Genomic DNA, 19,275 nt, shown 5'->3' with positions numbered 1-19,275 from the left:
TTTCCTCCTTCCTCTGTCTTCTAGAAGTCTCTTAATCTGCTGTAGAAATTCATCCCCAAGAGGGAGGTCTTGCCTCATCCACGCAATAGTCCCTAGTAGTGGTTGCTTTGGTTTTACATGACCCGACATGGAAAAGGCAATAAACGCAGCATTAAAACTTTGCAACAATTATTTATTGCCATTTAATCTTTTCTGTCCACACACACCCATAGATGTATATGTATACATGCAAACGTGAATAAAATAAAATGTGTATGTTAATTAGGTGCCCAAAATTGAGAATATTTGTATCTTCCTGGTATGTCAATTCTAAGACATGAAATATACTTTATTATCTCTAGCAGTGCTCCTTGCCCCAGAGTCTAATCTGATTTATATTAATTTATTTAACGCTTTTTACCTCAGCTTTGCTTCATTACATAGTTTTTCTTGGACTGTCTTTTTTCTACCTTTCTGGGTCCTTATGTTTAAGGAATATCTCTTATATTTATTAGTGTGATCATCATATTTGTATTTGAACCTGCCAGTTGCAGTTTTTTCCTGGTTGTCCCACCTCTCCTGTATTCCTTTTCTCTTAATTTTTTAGATTTATTAAGTATATTTATGTTTTTCCCTCTATTAACCCAATACTTATATGTACATTTACTATTTTCTCGTGATTACCCTAGATATCACACTTTTTTTTTTGAGTCAGGATCTCACCCTGCCTCCCAAGCTGGAGTACAGTGGCATGAGCTCATCTCACTGTAGCCTCAACCTCCCGGGCTCAAACCATCCTCCCACCTCAGCCTCCTGAATAGCTGGGACTACAGGCATGCACTACCGTGCCTGGCTAATTTTTGTATTTTTTATAGAGACAGGGTTTTGCCATGTTGCCTAGGCTGGTCACAAATTCCTGGCAATCTGCCCGCCTTGGCCTCCCAAAGTACTGGGATTACGGGCATGAGCCACCGCACCCAGCCTAACATGCACCTTGAACTTATGAAAATCTTTTATCATGTAGTACGTTTACTGACTGCTTTCAGGCAGGCATGAGGACCTTTCGTTCCATTTGCTCCATTGTCCCTTTTGAAGGATTCTTGTATATATAAAACCTCTTAAGACATAATGTTGTTACTGTTTTATATACTCAATTTTAATTTGAATCACTTACATCTTTGCACTTTAATCTTTCCTGAATTCACATTCTTCCCTCTGGGGTAGGAGACCTCAACTTAGCAGTTCTTTTCATGTGGGCCTAAGAAGTTTTCTCAGTTTTTGTTTCACTTTCATTCTTGAAGGAACATTTAACTGGTTATAGGATACAAGGTTAGCGGTTATTCTCTTCTGCGTCTTCCCACTGCATTGTCTTCTGAATCTTATAATTTATGTAAAAACATTAGCTGTCTGTCTTCCCATTGCTTCTGTGAAAATAATGCATGTTTTCCTCTCGTTGTTGTTGACATTTTCTTTGTCTCTGTTTCTCAGCAATCTTTCCACTATATGCTTGGAGTGGGCTTATTTATCCTATACCCTGAATCTGTAGCTTGACGTCTTTTGGTCAACTTTGGAAAGTTCTTGGCATTATCTCATCAAATATTTCTCCTGACCTGTTCTCACTCTTCTCTCGCTGGAGTGCAGTTGTTCCTCTGTTAGACCTTTGCATCATGTTCTAGATATTTTTATCTTAGAAATGAGTATGTGCCATGAGACCTAGAGCCAGAACTAAGCTTAGATCCCATAAAAGAAGAGGTGTCCCACTTGGTGACTTCGCTTCCTGTTTCCGACTCTTCTCCACGTGATTGGAATGTGTGATTCGGGTGTGTAGGCTGGGATGCTGGATGTGTATGAGACGTTGCAGGGCCCCAAGTCTTAATTGCCAGGATCAGAAAGCACAGACTGCTGAGCCAATTAGGTGGCAAGTCTCGGCTAGGGAGGGCACTGGGTCTGGAACAGACCATGTACGTTCAAAGTCGTGACTGCGGGCAGCTTGCCTCATTCCTCTGTGCTTCAGTTATGTGCTGTGTAACATGGGGATAATTATAGTATACAGCTCATAAAATGGAGAGGATTAAATGAAATAACAACATAAAGCACTTAGACACATACCTAACCCACAGTGGCACTCAATAAGATTACTTGCTCTTGATGTTATTACTATGTTTGTCACTGTCCCACTTGTTCCAAAACCAGTCAGCTCTTCCCTCCTGAGGGGCAACAGTAGCAGCAGCACTGAGGCGTGCACCATATTGAATGTGAAGTTGAATGATTTGAACTGTGTAGTTCCACTGAGAGTTTTTTTATATATAGAAATCTATTATAAAAAGTTAAAATTTATCAAAACTGAATGCACACAAACACCGACTGTATATGGCACCATTTGTAGTCAAGAGATGTGAACAAACAAAGATGCGGATTACCTCAGAACTGCATAACATTACTCTCATAATTTCGTAGCCACCTCCTGTTGCTACAGTGAACTCAGATGTTGCAAATACCCTTTTAAAAACCCACCTTGTGTTGCTAATTATCTCCCCATGAGCAGGTCCTCTCTCCAGTAAATTGCATGTTGTAGTACAAACTGGGCTCATGTTTCTGGAGTATTTTTCGTTGTGTGTAGTGCAATACAGGAACTTTAAGGAACACCATGGGACCCATATGAAATGTCACTAGTGAAACTGGAAGTGCTCCCAAGAACAGAGAAAAGTCATGACATTACAAGAAAAACTTAAATTGCTTGATAGAGATTGAACGGTTGCCCTCTACATCACACAGATAATTCATTATGTCAACAATGTAAACTTAACAGGATCAATAAATGCAGTTCAATCCCGTAATTGTATTTTCTCTTATTATTTTCTTAATAACATTTTTTTCTCTAGCTTCCTTATAAAAAATACAGTATAGAATACATATAACATACAAAATATATGTTAATTAACTGTTTATGTTGTCAGTAAGGCTTCTGGTCAACAGTAGGCTACTAGTAGGTAAGTTTTGGGGAAGTCAAAAGCTATACTCGAATTTTTTATTTCGAGGAGCGTCATTGCCCCTAATCCCTGCACTGATCAGGGTCAGTGGCACTCAGGCTCCTGGAGGCTGGTACAGGGCATCACTCCCTGTTCTGCACTCAACATTGCCCTTTCCTGCTGTGGCGTTTGTCACATGCCAGCCCTCGGGGCTCCCCGGCCGGTCACTCACTGTGGCTTCTCCCCTCCAGTATGGAATGCTCCTTTACCAGAACTACCGAATCCCTCAGCAGAGGAAGGCCTTGCTATCCCCGTTCTCAACGCCAGTGGTAAGTAAAGCCAGAACCTTCAGAAGTCTAGTGCCTTTTCAGCTTCTGCATCACACGTGTTAAGGATGCCTCACTTCACACGGGGTGGGCAAGAGAAGCTCCGGAGAGCGTGTGCGCATTTCAACGAAGCCAGTATGTCCCATGGTGACGTGGGTTTTGTGGTCTCAACAGTGTAACGGCAGGGAGTGAATTCCTCTGCCATTCTTCTCCTGTCCCTGCATCTCCCCTCAGGGTTGTGTGAGTAGGTGGCTTTCTTTAGGTGCTCAAAAATGGCAGCAACAACTTTTGGCCTTGTGGGGCACTGCCTTTCCTGCCTTTCGCCTTTGTTCCTTAAGCCTTGGGACCCATGGGAGCTGTTGACTATTACGCTGCATTCATTCCCTGGTGAGAATTTAGAGATTGTCATCGTTCCTCTTGTGTTCTGGACACTCTGTTCTCAAAGGGGCAGAAGCACTTCATCTTCTCAAAATATAGTCCTGAGGGTCCTTCAGTGTCTGCCCCTTTGAGATGCCAAATGGTGCCACAGAAAGAGTCCATGAGTTTTCCCGAACCCACGTCCCCGAGGGAATGACTCACTGGGGAGACCTAGGCTCACACTGGCTATCGATTTCTTTGATGTGTTGGAGTGCAGGTCAGGAGCCTGTGAAGGACCACATGGTCCAAATGCTGTGGGTGCTGGGGGCCTCACCAGCAACCTTTTTAATACTCAGGGAGGACTAGAATGTGTTTCATTCTTAAGAAAAACCGAAGGGGCCACTGAATTTTCAGGCTAACCCAGTGAATTTCCCACCTGAAACTTGGGGAGTTCAGAGGTAGAAAGCGGGCATTCCCTGCTCCCCTTTCCTGACCATCTTGATGATAGTTTCACACCAAGACTCCACTCTGCCTTATTTCCCTACATTTTCAGAACCGTGACCTTTCCTTTTCAGCGCAGTGTCTCCGAGAACTCCCTCGTGGCAATGGATTTTTCTGGGCAAACAGGACGCGTGATAGAGAATCCGGCGGAGGCCCAGAGCGCAGCCCTGGAGGAGGGCCACGCCTGGAGGGTAAGGCCCCGGCCCTGGCCAGCCCGGAGGGGCTCCCTCGAGGTGGCAGCCCCACCACGTGGTCTTCTCCCAGAGAACGGCTCTATGCGGGTTGGCAAGAGGGGTGGCATGTTGGGTGGGGGTCCTCTGAGTTCTCAGCTGCAGGAAGCAGTTGGCCCTCCTAGGCCCCTTCCACCTTCCCAGCACCCAGCCTTTCCCCACTGCGCCCTGTCCCTGGGCTTTCATGGAAGGGACAGGAGAGGAACAGAACTCTCTGCCCACCCTGGCCCCCGTGCAGAACTGTTCTGATGAACTGGCAGTGGCTGTCTGTGGAGTGCATAGAGCCCAGACCTGAGTGGGGCCAGCAGGTGTTCACATCAGGGTCTGCTACTAACAGCCTGGAGGCCTTGGGCTACTCCCTCACCCCCAAGGCTTAGGTTCTTAATCTCCAGGTAGGAAGACTATCACTCAGCTTCCAAGCTCCTGAGACTTAAAGGCCATGTGCAAAACAGGAGCCTGTACTCTGGCATTTTCTGTACTTCAGCCTCAGGGAGTCCCAAGCACGGGAAGTCCAGTGCCCAATGCTTTGAGAACTGCATGAGTTTAATAGAAGGGCTCGTGTGTTTCTCCTGAGATTTATCAGGATGTTTGTGGCATTTTCATCGTATGTCTTCAGCGTGAGAAATAAGCATCTCTACTTCGGTACTGGGGCTACTAGAGATATCTCAAGGTGTTCTTAACAACTGGGAACCCTGAACTCTTTGTTTTCAGGGGTCAGTGGGGGCTTCAGATGGGGCAAGGGCCCTTGTGAGCCCAGTCAGGCACCCGACCCAGTGCCCTGCCGTGAGCTTGGACGTATTGGGTGACTTGGTGTGTCTGTCTGCTGTCCTCGGCGCTAATGTGGAATTTGTTTTGCAGAAGCGAAGCACACGGATGAACATCCTAGGTAGCCAAAGTCCCCTCCACCCTTCTACCCTAAGTACAGGTAAACAGGGCACATTGCCTGATGTTTTTGTACATAAAGAAAATCAAACAGCACCCCCTTCACTCCCCCGAGCCTTACAAATTTGCCTGTGCCCAGAGTGCACCACATAAGCTGTAGCTGGGGGAGTCGGGGGCTCTGCATTGATCAGAGTTGGTTGTGCTGTCAGGGAAGCCATTCTGCAGAGGCACCACCATCCTGCCTTCCTCCTCTCTTCCCCCCACAGTGATTCACAGGACACAGCACTGGTTTCACGGGAGGATCTCCAGGGAGGAATCCCACAGGATCATTAAACAGCAAGGGCTCGTGGACGGGTAAGGAACCACCACTGATAAGAGCTGGTCTGCTGAGGTTTGATTGTGCTGGGAATCTGTTTTGTTTAATTCTTCAGACATCCTTGCTGGGCAGGCAGCAGTTTTGTCCTCATTTTAAAGAGGAGAAAAGGTAGGCTCAGAGGTATAAGTGGTACACAAAGCTTGGCCAGCTAGTAAGGGGCAGAAAGGGATCTAATCCGTGTCTGCCCAGACTGTATCTGTAATTACCTTTCACCTCTGGATGAAATCTGAAGAGGTGGACAACACAAACTGTTTTATCTTCATAAGATAATGGGCAAATGGGAAAAAAAAATACTTTTGCCTACGCTTTTTGATTATGTACTATATGAGGTTGGTTTTGCTGAGAACAAATAGCCCCAAACTTTAGTGGCTTAAAACAACAAAAATCAATTACATATGATCGTTGTTGGTTGAGTGGCCTTTCTCACGTGGGCCAGCTTGGCTGGGGCTGGACAGTCCAGGATAGGTTCACTCGTGTCAGGTTGTTGCTGTGGGCTGTTGCCATGGCGATGAGTGACTGGGCATGTGTCTGCAGCAGGTTACTTGAGGCTCCCAGGCATAGCAAGAGAAGTTAGACCCCACTACACATGGACAAGACTTCTCAAGATTCTCTTAGCATCACATTTGCCACTATCCCATTGACCAGAGCAAATCCCAAGACCACACTTGAATGACCCTGGGAAGGAGCTAGTCACAGTGTGGATATAGGGACAGGGACGTGGGATGCAGTTACCACAGAAGGCCGACCCTGCGGAGCCAGCAGAGTCCTCCAGAAAGAGACACAGGCTGATCATCCGCCCTGAGGAAGTAGTTGCATCCACGTGGAAGCTGTCCCATATAGGGTCTGAATGCTCAAAATACAGGTTCCTGGAAGCTGCTAAACTCAAAGAGTGATTCCTGTGTCCTTCATGTTACAAGAAGTTTTATTATGGAAATTTTCACATTTACATAAGTGTATAATGAAACCCCACTTACCCATCAAGCAGCTTCAACCTGCTAACTTACTTACGTTTCCCACATTTTCTCCTCCTCCTCCTCTTCAGCTCTCTTTTTCCTTTTTTCTCTCCTCCTCTTCCTCCTCCTCTTCTATTTTAAAGGGAATTTCAGAATCCTAAATTTTTGCCAGCAAATACATCTCAGTACCTGTCTCTAAAAAAATACGGATCCTTTTGTTTTGATATAACTGCAATATTATTACACTTAACAAAATAAATAAGAATTTCTTACTATCATCTAAAAGCTAATCCATGTTCAGATTTCCCCAGTTGTCACCAAAAAAACTCCTTTAAATTAAATTGAGGTTATTTATTATTTAAGGCAGGACCCACAAATGGCATTTGGATGCTGTACCATTTCACCTCTGTCTCCTTGGATATAGAATAGTCTTTCTCATCACTCTGTTTTTCTTCTATTTTTTTAAACATCTTTTGTTTGTTAAAGAAGTGGGTCATTTGCTAATAGCATGTTTGTGGTTTATTTTAATAAGTTCCTCTGTTTTCCTGATTCCTGGGGAATGGTGGTCATGGTGTGATCAGATGCATTTCTCCTGCCTGGTGTCCTCTGGGTGCTCTGCTGCCTGGAGTGGAGGAGGCCTGAAGCCTGGCTGCTCTTTAATGGTGTTGGGTGAGCAGAGGTTCAAGTGCAGCCAGCTGGAGCCTCCCCACCAATGCTGCCATCCCCATCCACCACATGGTTTTAGCAGCCCTTGGTGAACTTGCCGTGGTTCAGTATTTCATTAGGGGTTCCAAAATCATCATTTTCTAATTCCTTCCTGTATGTGCTGAAGTTCTTTCTTGCATCACATATTTCCTGGAAAAAGTAGGTAAATGCCTGGATTTTCCCTTTACTTGTCAATTTTTAGAATAATGAGTTTGTGTTCTCCCACTTTCCACTAGAGGCAAACAAGGAGTATTTTGGTTGTTAAATTTGTTTGGGAAACCTCTTCAGCAAAATTTGGATTATTTGAAGCTTTCCCTTCTCCCAACCACAGAAAAAGAGGTGTTATCCCCAGGACTCATATAGCATCCTTGTAAGAGGGATACTTTGACTTTTCATCTGCTCTTCCTGCTGAACCAGGAACTCCTCCATGACTGGCTGTGTGACCTTGGGGAAGTTGCTTAGCTTCTCTGTGTGCCACTTCCCTTATCATTGTGAAATGAAGATAACAGTGTCACCTTGAAGATAAATGAGTTAATACGTACCTGAAACACTTTGCGTGGTGTCTTGCTTGTAAACATGGTCTAGATTGTTACTCTGATCACTGTTGGGTCCTGTCACAAGGGGCTCCTCATTCGTTTATGGTGGACTAGTGAGTGCACCATCCCTAGCATCCACTCTTAATAAAGACAAGAACTTACCTGGTTCTTGTCACTCCATTCTAGGCCATGTTTACAACTTCTGAATCTGGTTAGTAGTCACTTAGCGTGCTTAGCATCTCACTGGGCATCTTTCCTATAACTGCCATCCCCTTAGAAATCACTGGATTGTGGCAGTTGGCTGACTACATTGAGTTATTTCAAGCTACCTTGTATTGCATGCGATCGTGCACAATGCTGTATGTACATCAGCCATAGCCTTCTCAGTGGTCCTGCAAGAGAAGAGGTATTCTGGCTGGGCGCGGTGGCTCACGCCTGTAATTCCAGCACTTTGGGAGGCCGAGTTGGGCGGATCACCTGAGGTCAGGAGTTCAAGACCCAGCCTGGCTAATACCATGAAACCCCATCTCTACTAAAAGTATAAAAATTAGCCGGGTATGGTGGCGGGAGCCTGTAATCCCAGCTACTCGGGAGGCTGAGAGGGGAGAATCGCTTGAACCCAGGAGGCGGAGGTTGCAGTGAGCTGAGATTGCACCGTTGCACTCCAGCCTGGGCGATAAGAGCGAAACTCTGTCTCAAAAAAATAAAAAGAAAAGAGGTGTTGTTCCCCTTCTGCAGATGAAGAAATTGAGGCTGAGAAGGCAAGTTGCCCAAGATCATGAAGCTAGTAAGTGACCTATCCAGGATTCCTGCTGATGCCTAAGCCATGCCGTTCTCCCCCCATAGCAGTCATCTCTCAGATAGACAACCTTCAGACATTCCCTGTAAAGCCCAAGCCTTTCAGCAGCCTTGGGACTTCCCAGAGTGAGCCTGCCCCTCTCAGGGGTGCACGTCCCTCTCAGGGGTGAACAGGCCTGGGCCGTGCTGCCGTTCACTCGTCTGTAGCTTCCCATCTGCAGAAGACAGCAGATAGTTAACAGCAGAGAAAGAGACGCCCCACGTTTTCCTCTAGCTAGAGCTGGAGCTCGGCAAACTTGTGGGTTTCAGAATAACGATGTTTTGTGTGAAATGATATGACTCTGACTAAAGAAAACAAGTCTTTGAGGTGGGCACAGCTGCCCAGTGTGCACCACCAGCACTTGGGAGAGGAACTGAATCTCCGCGTCCTCTCTCTGGCGGTGCCGCATGTTCCCCAGTAGGGTCTGAGATTCCTCCCGCCGTCCCATCTGGCCTGACCGAGCCAAACCATGGAATCCCATTCTGATCGGTGTTTCCCAGAGTGTATCCTGAAGAACACAAGACCTGCAAAGTGCTATTTTAGAAAGGGTTGAAGGAGGTTTCTACTTAGGTAAGATTGGAAAACTGCTAGACAGTTATCATGAATATTCACATTTTTAAGGCTCTGAGAAGTCCTATAATGAAATATATTTGTTTTATACCCTTTCAGCATGGGAATTTCCCAGTCTTATTTAACTGCTTTCCATCTTCACATTACAATGTAGAACTGGTGATTTTGCTGATGATTCTAGTTTGGTTTTGGATATATTTAAAGAGAGTTCCTTCTCAGGCCATTTCTTCTTTGTAGCTTTCATTGGATCCTTCTTCTCTTTCTGATGTATAACTATCTTTTCAGCTAACTCTAGATTTTTTCATGTAAGAGCAATGATTTTATGCCTTTTTTGCGCTAATTTAAGATTTAAAAAAAAAATTTAAGGTTGTAGAAAGGTTGCAATAATAATAGGATGAGCTGTACACACTTCGCCCAGATACCTTTATTAAGATTATAGCACATTTGCCTGATTCTTCTTAATTTTTTTTTTTTTTCTTCTGAACCATTTAGGAGTAAGTTGTGGCATGACGTCCCTTTAATCTGAATTATTTCAGCGTAAAATTTCTAAGAACAAGAACTTCTATAACCACAGTACCGTTATAAAAACCAGGAAGTTAACACTGACACAGTTCATTGCCTAATCTATACCCTTCTTCCTAATTGCCTCCTTTATAGCAAAAGAACATCTTCATCCAAATCTTCTCTCCCAGCATGTATTCATAATCTTGACCTGCATTGCAAGTAGAAGCCAGTTCTTGTAGAGTGAGCCTGGGCTCAGCCTAGGCTCCTCACGCATGGTGAGATTCAGGCTATGCATTTTTGACAGGAACACCCCAGAAAAGTGATGTTGTGTCATCTTCAGTACATCCTCTCCAGAGGCCCTCAAGGTCAATTTGTCTTATTGCTCGTTGTGGTAATTTAGACACTTGATGAAGAAGATGCTGTAGGCCAGATTTCTCCACTGTAAAGCTATTATTTTCCCCTTTGTAGTAAATAAGTATTAACAGTACAGTACTTTGATGCCATGAAAATACTCTTGTTTCTCATCCACCTTTCATTTGCTGGTTCAGCATTTGTTGAAGATCTTCTCCTTCATTAATTGTTACTACTGTAATTGCCAAAGGGTTGTTTTCGAATGGATCATGCCTTTATTTATTGACTGACTTTTTCCTCAAAGAAAGAGCTTTGCCTTCTCCCCTATTAATTTATTTGCTCATTTATCTATAAATAACACTATAGACTCACAGATTCCGATTTTATGGGTTATGATCCATTACTTTTAAAATTCATTTTGATGCCCAGATTTAGTCATACTGCCTCCTATGTCTTTTTGACATGTCCTCATTATTCTTTGAGCACTTTTTGACATGCAGGCACAAAGTATTCCTACTTCATCCTGTAGTTTCCCTGCCCTAATCCTGTAGTCAGGCATATCCCCAAGGAGCCCAGGTTTTTTCACTGGAGAATGACAATTCAGAATTACCATCTTGGTGCTTGCCTGGGGTGCTGTTGCCACTAGAGGCCACTCAGATGCCAAAGCACTAAAGCACTGTGGCTCCAAGCCTGTGTGTGTGTGTGTGTGTGTGATTAAGAGAGAGAGAGTGTGTGTGTGTCTGTGTGTGATTAGTTCCAGATTTTAAAATATTTTAGCAATCAACTATTTTCCATTCCCCAGGCTTTTTCTCCTCCGTGACAGCCAGAGTAATCCAAAGGCATTTGTACTCACACTGTGTCATCACCAGAAAATTAAAAATTTCCAGATCTTACCTGTAAGTATTGATATTCTCAGACCAGTCCTTGTGGTTTTGTTTTCTGGTTTCATTCTTAATGCAGTTTTCAAGTTATAAACTGACAAGACCGATAAGTATCAGACAGTTTCAAGCCCACAGGTGAGAAACTTTCAGGAGTTTCTTTACAGGTTTGTCTTTTGAAATTAGAAAACCATTTCCCTAGAAATAATCCTGAAAGTGGCAATAGGGTGCTGAGGCCCCCCTTGAGCCTGTGAGCTCTTAGTTGCAGCTGAAAGGGTACTGATGGGGAGGGTCAAGGTCACAGGAAGGGGAGGTGGAGGAGAATTAGCTGAGGGCCCAGTAGCCTTGAGCACATAGGTCTGGAAGGCAGGAGTTATGCAGTAGGTTTGCTTGCTGGCTGGTGGAGTCTGAGGAGTCTTGTGATTTGTCCTGGTGTGCACCAGGGCTATCCAAGAAGCGTAAGTGGCATCCCAAAGAGCAATTATGTTTCTCCTTCCACATGGTCCTTGGATCTAAAGACCTTTGAACAATTCCAAAAACATCATTACAGATTACCTTAATCAACACTACTTTTTTTGACAAAGCGCTTTATGTTTGATTTGCCTAATGTAGTTTACCTCTTGCTTCAGTATGCCACAGTGCAATTCTAGTTCATGATTAGAGTGCTAGATAGCGCCTGCAAGAATTCAGTTTAGTTGAGAATACAAAACACAAAATTAATAGCAGCTGTTTATGTGATGAATTGATAAATTCTGCAGGTAATGATAATGTTTGTGAAATATATCCTGTGGAACCCAAACTACCAAAAGAGGCTGGTTGGATAGTTTCCTCTCAGAGATTCAATCTGCATGTCAGCAAAGAAAAAGCTCTGAGAAGGCTTTAATTAACTAAACCCACCTGTTTTACACAGTGGAACCTGGAGTTCTTCAAGCTTATCTGACCCCCAGGACTTTGTTATGATCTCAAGAATCATGTAGTGGCCTGCAGCCATGGACCATACAGGATGAGGAGGGTGTCTTGCTTAGCTTTTGTGAGCCAGGGGAAGGCAGCGTGCCACACGCTGTCTTTTCTGTGGCCACTTGCTTCCTGCTGTGTGCTGACATCCCCACCTTACTCGTGAGGAAAATGAGGCTCATGGCTGTCAGCGGCTTTCACTGCACCGCGCTGGGGTGAGGAACAGAATCTGGGATTGAGCCCAGCCTTCCCCGCTTCCAGCCAACCTTATATGCAAATACAGGAATTACTATCCGAGGGAAAGTGCCTCATAGATGATCCTTTCTGTTCTTTGACTGCATTATATTATTCACTCAGTTGTTATAATTCTTTTAGCTCACAATATAAAATGAAAAGTGATTGACGTTTTGGGCTAGATGAGTAAATTTTAAAAAAAAAAGAAAGAAAGAAGGGAGCTTTCATGATAGGCAGAGTATGTAATGCCCAAATCCTACAAGTAACAAAAGAACAGCAACTTGGGACTTAGGGCAATAAGTGTGCAGCCTCTGTGTGTGAAAACGGGCTGTGGGATGTGCTGTTAGCTCTAGCAGTGGTTTTGGAGTTACGAAGTGGTTCCAAGCTCATTAATTAGCCAAGCCTTAAAGCTGACCTGTTCCCTGTGAACAACGCGACCTCCTCATGCCGCATTGATCTGCACTCATGCAATTGAAAACTCACTGAGTTAAAATAGGTGATAGGAATATGGTTATCTCTGGGAGATACTGTGGCATTCGCCTGCTTTAATAAAAATGACTGTCCCATATTCAGGGACCTAGGAAGGGAATTTACCTGCGTGAACTTATTAATCCCTCACAGCCACCCAACAGTTGCTTCAACATGGAGCAGCGTAAACCCCTGGGGCCTCAGGAGTTGGCTGAGGTCATATAGTGAGGACCCAGGTCTGTGCAGTCTTCACGGGGCATGCTGTGTGCAGTGGGTACTTACAGGTTAACTGGTAAAAATAATTCTCATGAGCTGGGTGAACTGGGGGCAAACTTCCAGCCCTTCTCCATGACCACCTCAGGGAGCAGGGGAGCTAGCTGCCCTCAGTGGTCTCCACAGCCCACCCAAAGTCTGTCCCTCGCTCAGGAATGTGGCAGCCCCCAGCACACACCCTCTGCTCCCCCATCCTTCCCGCCCCTGGTGTTTTCTAGCCTACCTTGCCCTGTGTGTCCCTCTGGAATCAAATCATGGGCAGATGCCGCTGCTGCTGGCCGTGGGCCCCGTTCTCTTCCCTGAGGTGGCGGCCTCTAACCTGGCAAGTGTTCTTGTGTCTCTCCAGTGCGAGGATGACGGGCAGACGTTCTTCAGCCTAGATGACGGGAACACCAAATTCTCTGACCTGATCCAGCTGGTTGACTTTTACCAGCTGAACAAAGGAGTCCTGCCTTGCAAACTCAAGCACCACTGCATCCGAGTGGCCTTATGACCGCAGATGTCCTCTCGGCTGAAGACTGGAGGAAGTGAACACTGGACTGAAGAAGCGGTCTGTGCATTGGTTAAGAACACACATCGATTCTGCACCTGGGGACCCAAAGCAAGATGGGTTCGTTCAGTGCCAGCCAACCAAGATTGACTAGTTTGTTGGACTTAAACGACGATTTGCTGCTGTGAACCCAGCAGGGTCGCCTCCCTCTGCGTCGGCCAAATTGGGGAGGGCATGGAAGATCCAGCGGAAATTTGAAAATAAACTGGAATGATCATCTTGGCTTGGGCCGCTTAGGAACAAGAACCGGAGAGAAATGATTGGAAATGAACTCTTGCCCTGGAATAATCTTGACAATTAAAACTGATATGTTTACTTTTTTTGTATTGATCACTTTTTTGCACTCCTTCTTTGTTTTCAATATTGTATTCAGCCTATGGTAGGAGGGGGATATGGCGTTTCAACTCATATAATACAGAAAGAGTTTCGAACGGGCAGACTTCAAACTGAGTACGAGTCCCCAAATGTTCCCAGAGGGTCCTCCGCACCCTCTGCCGACTACCACGGTGTGGATTTAGCTCCCAAATGACAAACCCAGCCCTTCCCAGTATACTTGAAAAGCTTTTCTGTTAAAATAAAAGGTGTCACTGTGGTAGGCATTTGGCATGTTTTGTGGACTCAGTCAAGCAACCACAGTCTGTTAATCATTTCTCTATGCTCAGATGTCAGATCTTCTTGTTATTAGCGTGTCTTGTTCTGCACAGTGCAGGAGACTTTATTCCTTTGGAAAATTCACTGTTCCACAAACAGCAGGCTGAACGGTCTCGCCTCTAGATTGACGTGGGCCAGCCTCCTTGAGACACACCTGGCACCCGTCATCGGCCAGCGGTGGATGCTGCATCATCCACCTGGGTACTTTCAGCCTTGCGTTTCCACAGCCTTCAGCCTGTTCTAGAACGATCACTGCCTTACCTCTGCTGCTGCAGTGGTGTGAGTCGTTTCACGGCTGATGTCCCTCGGGGGATTAAAGGATCTAAAGAGAAAATGGCACCTGGTTGGCTTCGTGCTGTGTCTCGTGGGTTTCCATGGTGATAAAGACAAGGAAACGCTGCAGAGGTCACAGGCACAGGCTGATATTTAAAGATCTTTGCTTGCAGCCCTCCGTCCTGCTGAAAACCCCCATAAGCCAGTGAACGCAGAGCAGCTCGAGGCTCCTCTGCTGGCTTAGGGTCCAAAGTACCTCACAGTGGTTGTGGACATGGAAGAGTTTTGTCAACATAACACTTTCTCCCTGCTCCGGGAGATGAGTCAGACGGTGGCTTGAGTTGTCACTTGGTCCCCTCCGCCCCTCGGGTGGCCCCCTTTGCCGTGTCCCCTTAGCTTAGTGATCAGGTGTGAGAGTGGCCATTTCCTTACCTTTGATCCCTGCGAAGCAGAAAGGACTCCCTTGACAAGCAGCAGACTACTGTGGTGAGCAGAACGATTTCCTTTTTCAAGACAACACCTGCCTGGCTTACTCTGAATCTGTGCTAGCCACGATATTGCCCCAAATCCGCTCCCACTGAAGTGCTCCCTAAGGAACAGCATTTCTCTGCTCGTCAGTCAACCCCCATAGCCTAGAGCAGTGTCACGAGCTTCAGTAAAGCCAATCAGCTGGAAGTCAGTGTACCATATAGTAACACTGCATTTCAGTTTACAGACCACACTCTAGTTGTTTTCCATGAAAGGTATACAAATAAAGAATTTTTTAGCAAAACATGTTTTTAACCATCAATGCTCAATTGCATTTTCTTCCTTTCGTAGCCAGTCAGTCTTTCGAACTATTGGCAGTGAGATAATTCTCGTGTTCACAGCTGGCGGCAGGCTTCACCGTAGGGACGGACGTTGCAGTTACACCACGATTCCTTTCTCTTCACTGGCTCGAGGTAAACCCTTTCCAAGGAGAAACAACTCTAGGATTTCTTTTTTCTGTGTACGTAGACCAGTCCCATCAGTGTATAATCTCTTTCACGCCTCTCTCCAATAGACAGCTTGTATTTGCAGTATTTCGTATTTATAAATATGCGTTTATTTAAAAGGAGAACAAAAGCTTGACTCTGATTCACAGTTTTGTATGTAGCTGGTTTGACGTAGTCTTTTGTATTTTCCCTGCCGAAGTGAATTGTTGGAGAATGTAAACCGCCTCCGAGCGGCGGCAGACCTCCTAAGGCCCCAGCTCGCTGGCCTTGTGCTGGGCAGCTGGGAATTCCACCTGAGAACAAGTCCCGCAAACCGGGGACGGAAGGACATTTGACTTTTATTTTTGTATTTAATTGACATGAATGTAAAGGGGACAGCTCAGGGTTGTTTTGGAGCCTGTTGACTTTGTATCTCTGCCTGTGATTTTCTTTTCTAAATGAAACTCCATGTAGCAACCGGGACGAAGTTGAGAAGGAAAACGCCAAATGCTTTGGTTATTAGTTTAATAGGTAAGCTCTGTTACACTAGGTGTTAGAGTTCCAGAACGTTCTTTTGTTTGCTAAACCTTGAAGAAACATGTGCCTCAGCCTAGATGTTTTGTCTTCTCTTTTCTGCACTTAATACCTGACAGTATGACCGATCTCTGCGCCTTTCCGGGGGCGGGCCAGCTGGCGGTAGATTTGTGATGTCACAGTGCAAACTGCAGCGACTGTAAATCGGCCTGGCGTGTATAAACGTTTTCAGGGAATGCAGAAGGTGTTAATGAAGAGACAAAACCTTTATTCCATGTGCTTTGCTTCATTCTGTACATAGCTCTTTGGCTCGTGAACCTAATTGTAAACTTTCAGGTATTTTTGTACAAATAAGGGACTGATGTTCTGTTTCTTGTAATTAGAAATAAACATTAATACAGTGTTCTTCATTTTCTATTGCTGGTGATGTCTGTTTCTATATTTTAAAACACTGGCCAATCACGAGGTCAGGAGTTCAAGACCAGCCTGACCAACATGGCGAAACCCCATCTCTACTAGATATAAAAATTAGCCGGGCGTAGTGGTGTGCACCTATAATCCCAGCTACTCAGGAGGCTGAGACAGGATAATCACTTGAACTCAGGAGGCCGAGGTTGCAGTGAGCCGAGATCGCGCCATTGCATTCCAGCCTGGGCAACAGAGCAAGACTCCTATCAAAAAAACAACAACAACAAAAAAAAAACACTGGCCTGTCATCCACTGAAAACCTTTTGAAATGACTTGGAATATTAAAAACACACTTCTTACCACTAGCTAGAGACTATCACAAGGAATCCACAGCTGTTTGGGACGTGTCACACACAAGCTTGCCCAGCCCTGGTGAGACACCAGACTCTTGGCTGCTCAGTGCTCCAAGTTGGTGGCAAGACATTCTCAGCCGACCTCTCCTCCCCCATAAAAATCACAGACTTCATTAGGTTTCAGAAACCGTCAGATACCCACACAGGCTTAAGAAAGACCTCAAGAAACTCACATTCACCCTTGAGCCCAACTGGTGTTTTTTCCACTGCAGCGGGACAATTAAAATGTTAAGAGCCTAGGTTTTCTAAGCAGGCAAACAACTGACAGAGTAAGAATAGATGCCCATGATTGTTGCTTCTCCAGCCCTTGCCTGGGAGGATCCTGGCTGACCTACTGAAGTGACACTTGGGCCAGACTTGCCATCTCATGCCTCCTCCCTGTCACACCCTGGTCAGCTGAAGGGCGTGTGCATGTTGTCGCCAGCTAACCTGGTCTACCAGCTGAAGGGCCCCCGTGCTATGTGGACTCTCCTGTCATTTGTTTTCAGAATCTGAATTCTCAGTTTCTGGAAGCCCACCCTCGGCTTCAACAGCCAAGGAGAGCCCAGGGCAGGTGGCGACCCGCCGGGCCAACTGCAGGTGTTGATTGTAACACCAAAGAAGCTTGTAGGCACAGCCACACAGAGCCAGCCGACGGCCTCCCAAGAGCACACCCGTGGTACAACGCGAGAATGCATCTCACTGCCTCCAGCACATTCTTCATCGGTTTTCACAGCATATTTTGAGTGATGAGTAAAATTATAAAAAGGGATTTTGTTTAATGATAAAAGCCTTAGCTGCTTACGTGTAAAAAGGTAAGATACTCAACATCTTCCGATTTTAGAATGGTAAAGGCAGCATTGCCCCTTTTCATTTTGGAAGTTACACAACCTTAAGGGCAGGAAACAAAGATGAAAAATCTGTCTTTGACAAAATTGGGCTTCATCTGCCATCCCCAGTGACCATCCACAAGATGGGCTGCTTGGGGGGCCTGCAAAGATCAAGCAAGGGCCACGTGACAGGGTGTCCATGGCTGCTGGCATCAGCACAGCTAGCAAAGGGCACTTCAGGATGAGTAGTGCCCCTCGGGGAACTCGGGGTCCTCTGGAAACAAGGAGAAAGACACTGGGGTTGGTGGCAATTGGTGTCACTTTTTGTTTTTTAGGACATGGTAGGCGCTTCTGAGCTGTAGCTACAGCAAAGTCTCATTTGATTTCTGGAAATGTTTTGTGAATTGCAGCTAAATACATTTTTTGTTCTTTTTGATTTTTCTTTTTAATTTGTTTTTTTATTGAGGTAAAATATACATACATGATTTACCATCTTTACATTTTAAGCGTACAGTCCTTACAAATGTTTCCGCTTCCTCCCCTGCCCCACCCCACTTCCCAGCCTCTGGTAGCCACCAGTCTACTCTCTATCTTCTTGAGATCCACCTTTTTAGCTCCCACAGAGGAGTGAGAACATGCAAAGTTTGTCTTTCTGTGCTTGGCATATTTCACTTCAAATGGCGTCTCCATTTCCGTCCATGTTGCTACATCTTTGCAAAAAAGATGGCAATTGTGTGTTTGCTCCCTTTTGTCAACCTCTTCTAGCATTTGCATTTTCTCGGGCCCCTGCAGCTCTCTTGGCGTTTGAATTTGAGTTGCTGTCTTGGTCCTGTCCTCCTCCGTATCCATGATGGTGTTTCAGTAGGGTCTGTTCTCCATGCTGTTTCCATGCGCACTTCCCTGCTAGGCTGGCTTCACTTTTCTCTGATGTTTCTCTTCAGAGCTCTGCCAGCTTTCTTTATCTAGTGCCTGAGCTCTTATAGCTCTGCTTTGACCTTTGGTGATGTGATTCAGAAAGACCTCAAGAAACTCACATACTTTCTTGTTTTGTGTTTTGTTCTTTTAAGTTCATGACATTGTGTTTGGTTGCAATTTTAATCTACTCACGGCAATGTTTTTCTACAGAATGCTCTTTGCTACTATTTTTTTTCCTATTATTTTCTTTTATCTTGGGGTATCTACACAGAAGATCAGTGCTGGTTCTTTAAAGAAGATGAGCTCTTCTTGGACTAGCCAATAGACAGGAAGTTTGGGTAGGGAAGTCCACAAGGGCTGTGTTGGATGCTACCAGGACAAAATGAAAAAGTAAACAAATCCTTATGTCCAAAGCCTGAGTATGAGAGTTTCAAGAACTTGACAACATAAGCCATTAAGACTGCCAACCAACTCACTCCTCTCACTTCCTGTGGTCACACCACCTTCACGTCCAGCCCTTCCACCACTTCCAGGTGAAACTCCGGAAATAACAGCTGGTAAATTTATAATAGAACCACATTTTCCTCATTGGTCGTCACTGTATACTCATACCTAGGCACACAGATCCACTCTGCTGTAACTGTATACTCATACCTGGGCACACAGATCCAGTCTGCCATAGCTGTATACTCACACCTGGGTAAGCAGATCCACTCTGCTGTAGCTGTATACTCACACGTGGACACAGATCTACTCTGCCATAACTGTATACTCACACGTGGACACAGATCCACTCTGCTGTAGCTGTATACTCACACATGGACACGGGTCCACTCTCCTGTAGCTGTATACTCACACGTGGCCACGGATCCACTCTGCTGTAGC

At 45.3% G+C, this 19,275-nt stretch overlaps 1 protein-coding gene across 2 annotated transcripts in view; it reads left to right on the top strand.

Moving 5' to 3' along the window:
• Nucleotides 1-16,255, top strand: part of GRB10 (growth factor receptor bound protein 10) — a 196,864-nt gene extending 180,609 nt beyond the window's left edge. For both annotated transcript variants that reach the window (XM_023232057.1, XM_023232056.1), the window contains 6 exons: nt 3,200-3,277; nt 4,207-4,323; nt 5,221-5,287; nt 5,511-5,598; nt 10,880-10,973; nt 13,231-16,255. In XM_023232057.1, the coding sequence (XP_023087825.1) occupies nt 3,200-3,277; nt 4,207-4,323; nt 5,221-5,287; nt 5,511-5,598; nt 10,880-10,973; nt 13,231-13,377 (591 nt within the window). In that variant the 3' untranslated portion in view covers nt 13,378-16,255. The remainder of the gene's footprint in view (nt 1-3,199; nt 3,278-4,206; nt 4,324-5,220; nt 5,288-5,510; nt 5,599-10,879; nt 10,974-13,230) is intronic.
• The last annotated feature ends 3,020 nt before the right edge of the window (nt 16,256-19,275 follow it).

Source organism: Piliocolobus tephrosceles, chromosome 8 (genome assembly GCF_002776525.5).
Source record: "Piliocolobus tephrosceles isolate RC106 chromosome 8, ASM277652v3, whole genome shotgun sequence".
In the NCBI taxonomy this organism is placed as follows: domain Eukaryota; kingdom Metazoa; phylum Chordata; class Mammalia; order Primates; family Cercopithecidae; genus Piliocolobus; species Piliocolobus tephrosceles.
Note: the sequence above shows the minus strand (reverse complement) of the source record. Positions and strands in the feature narration are given on the sequence as shown.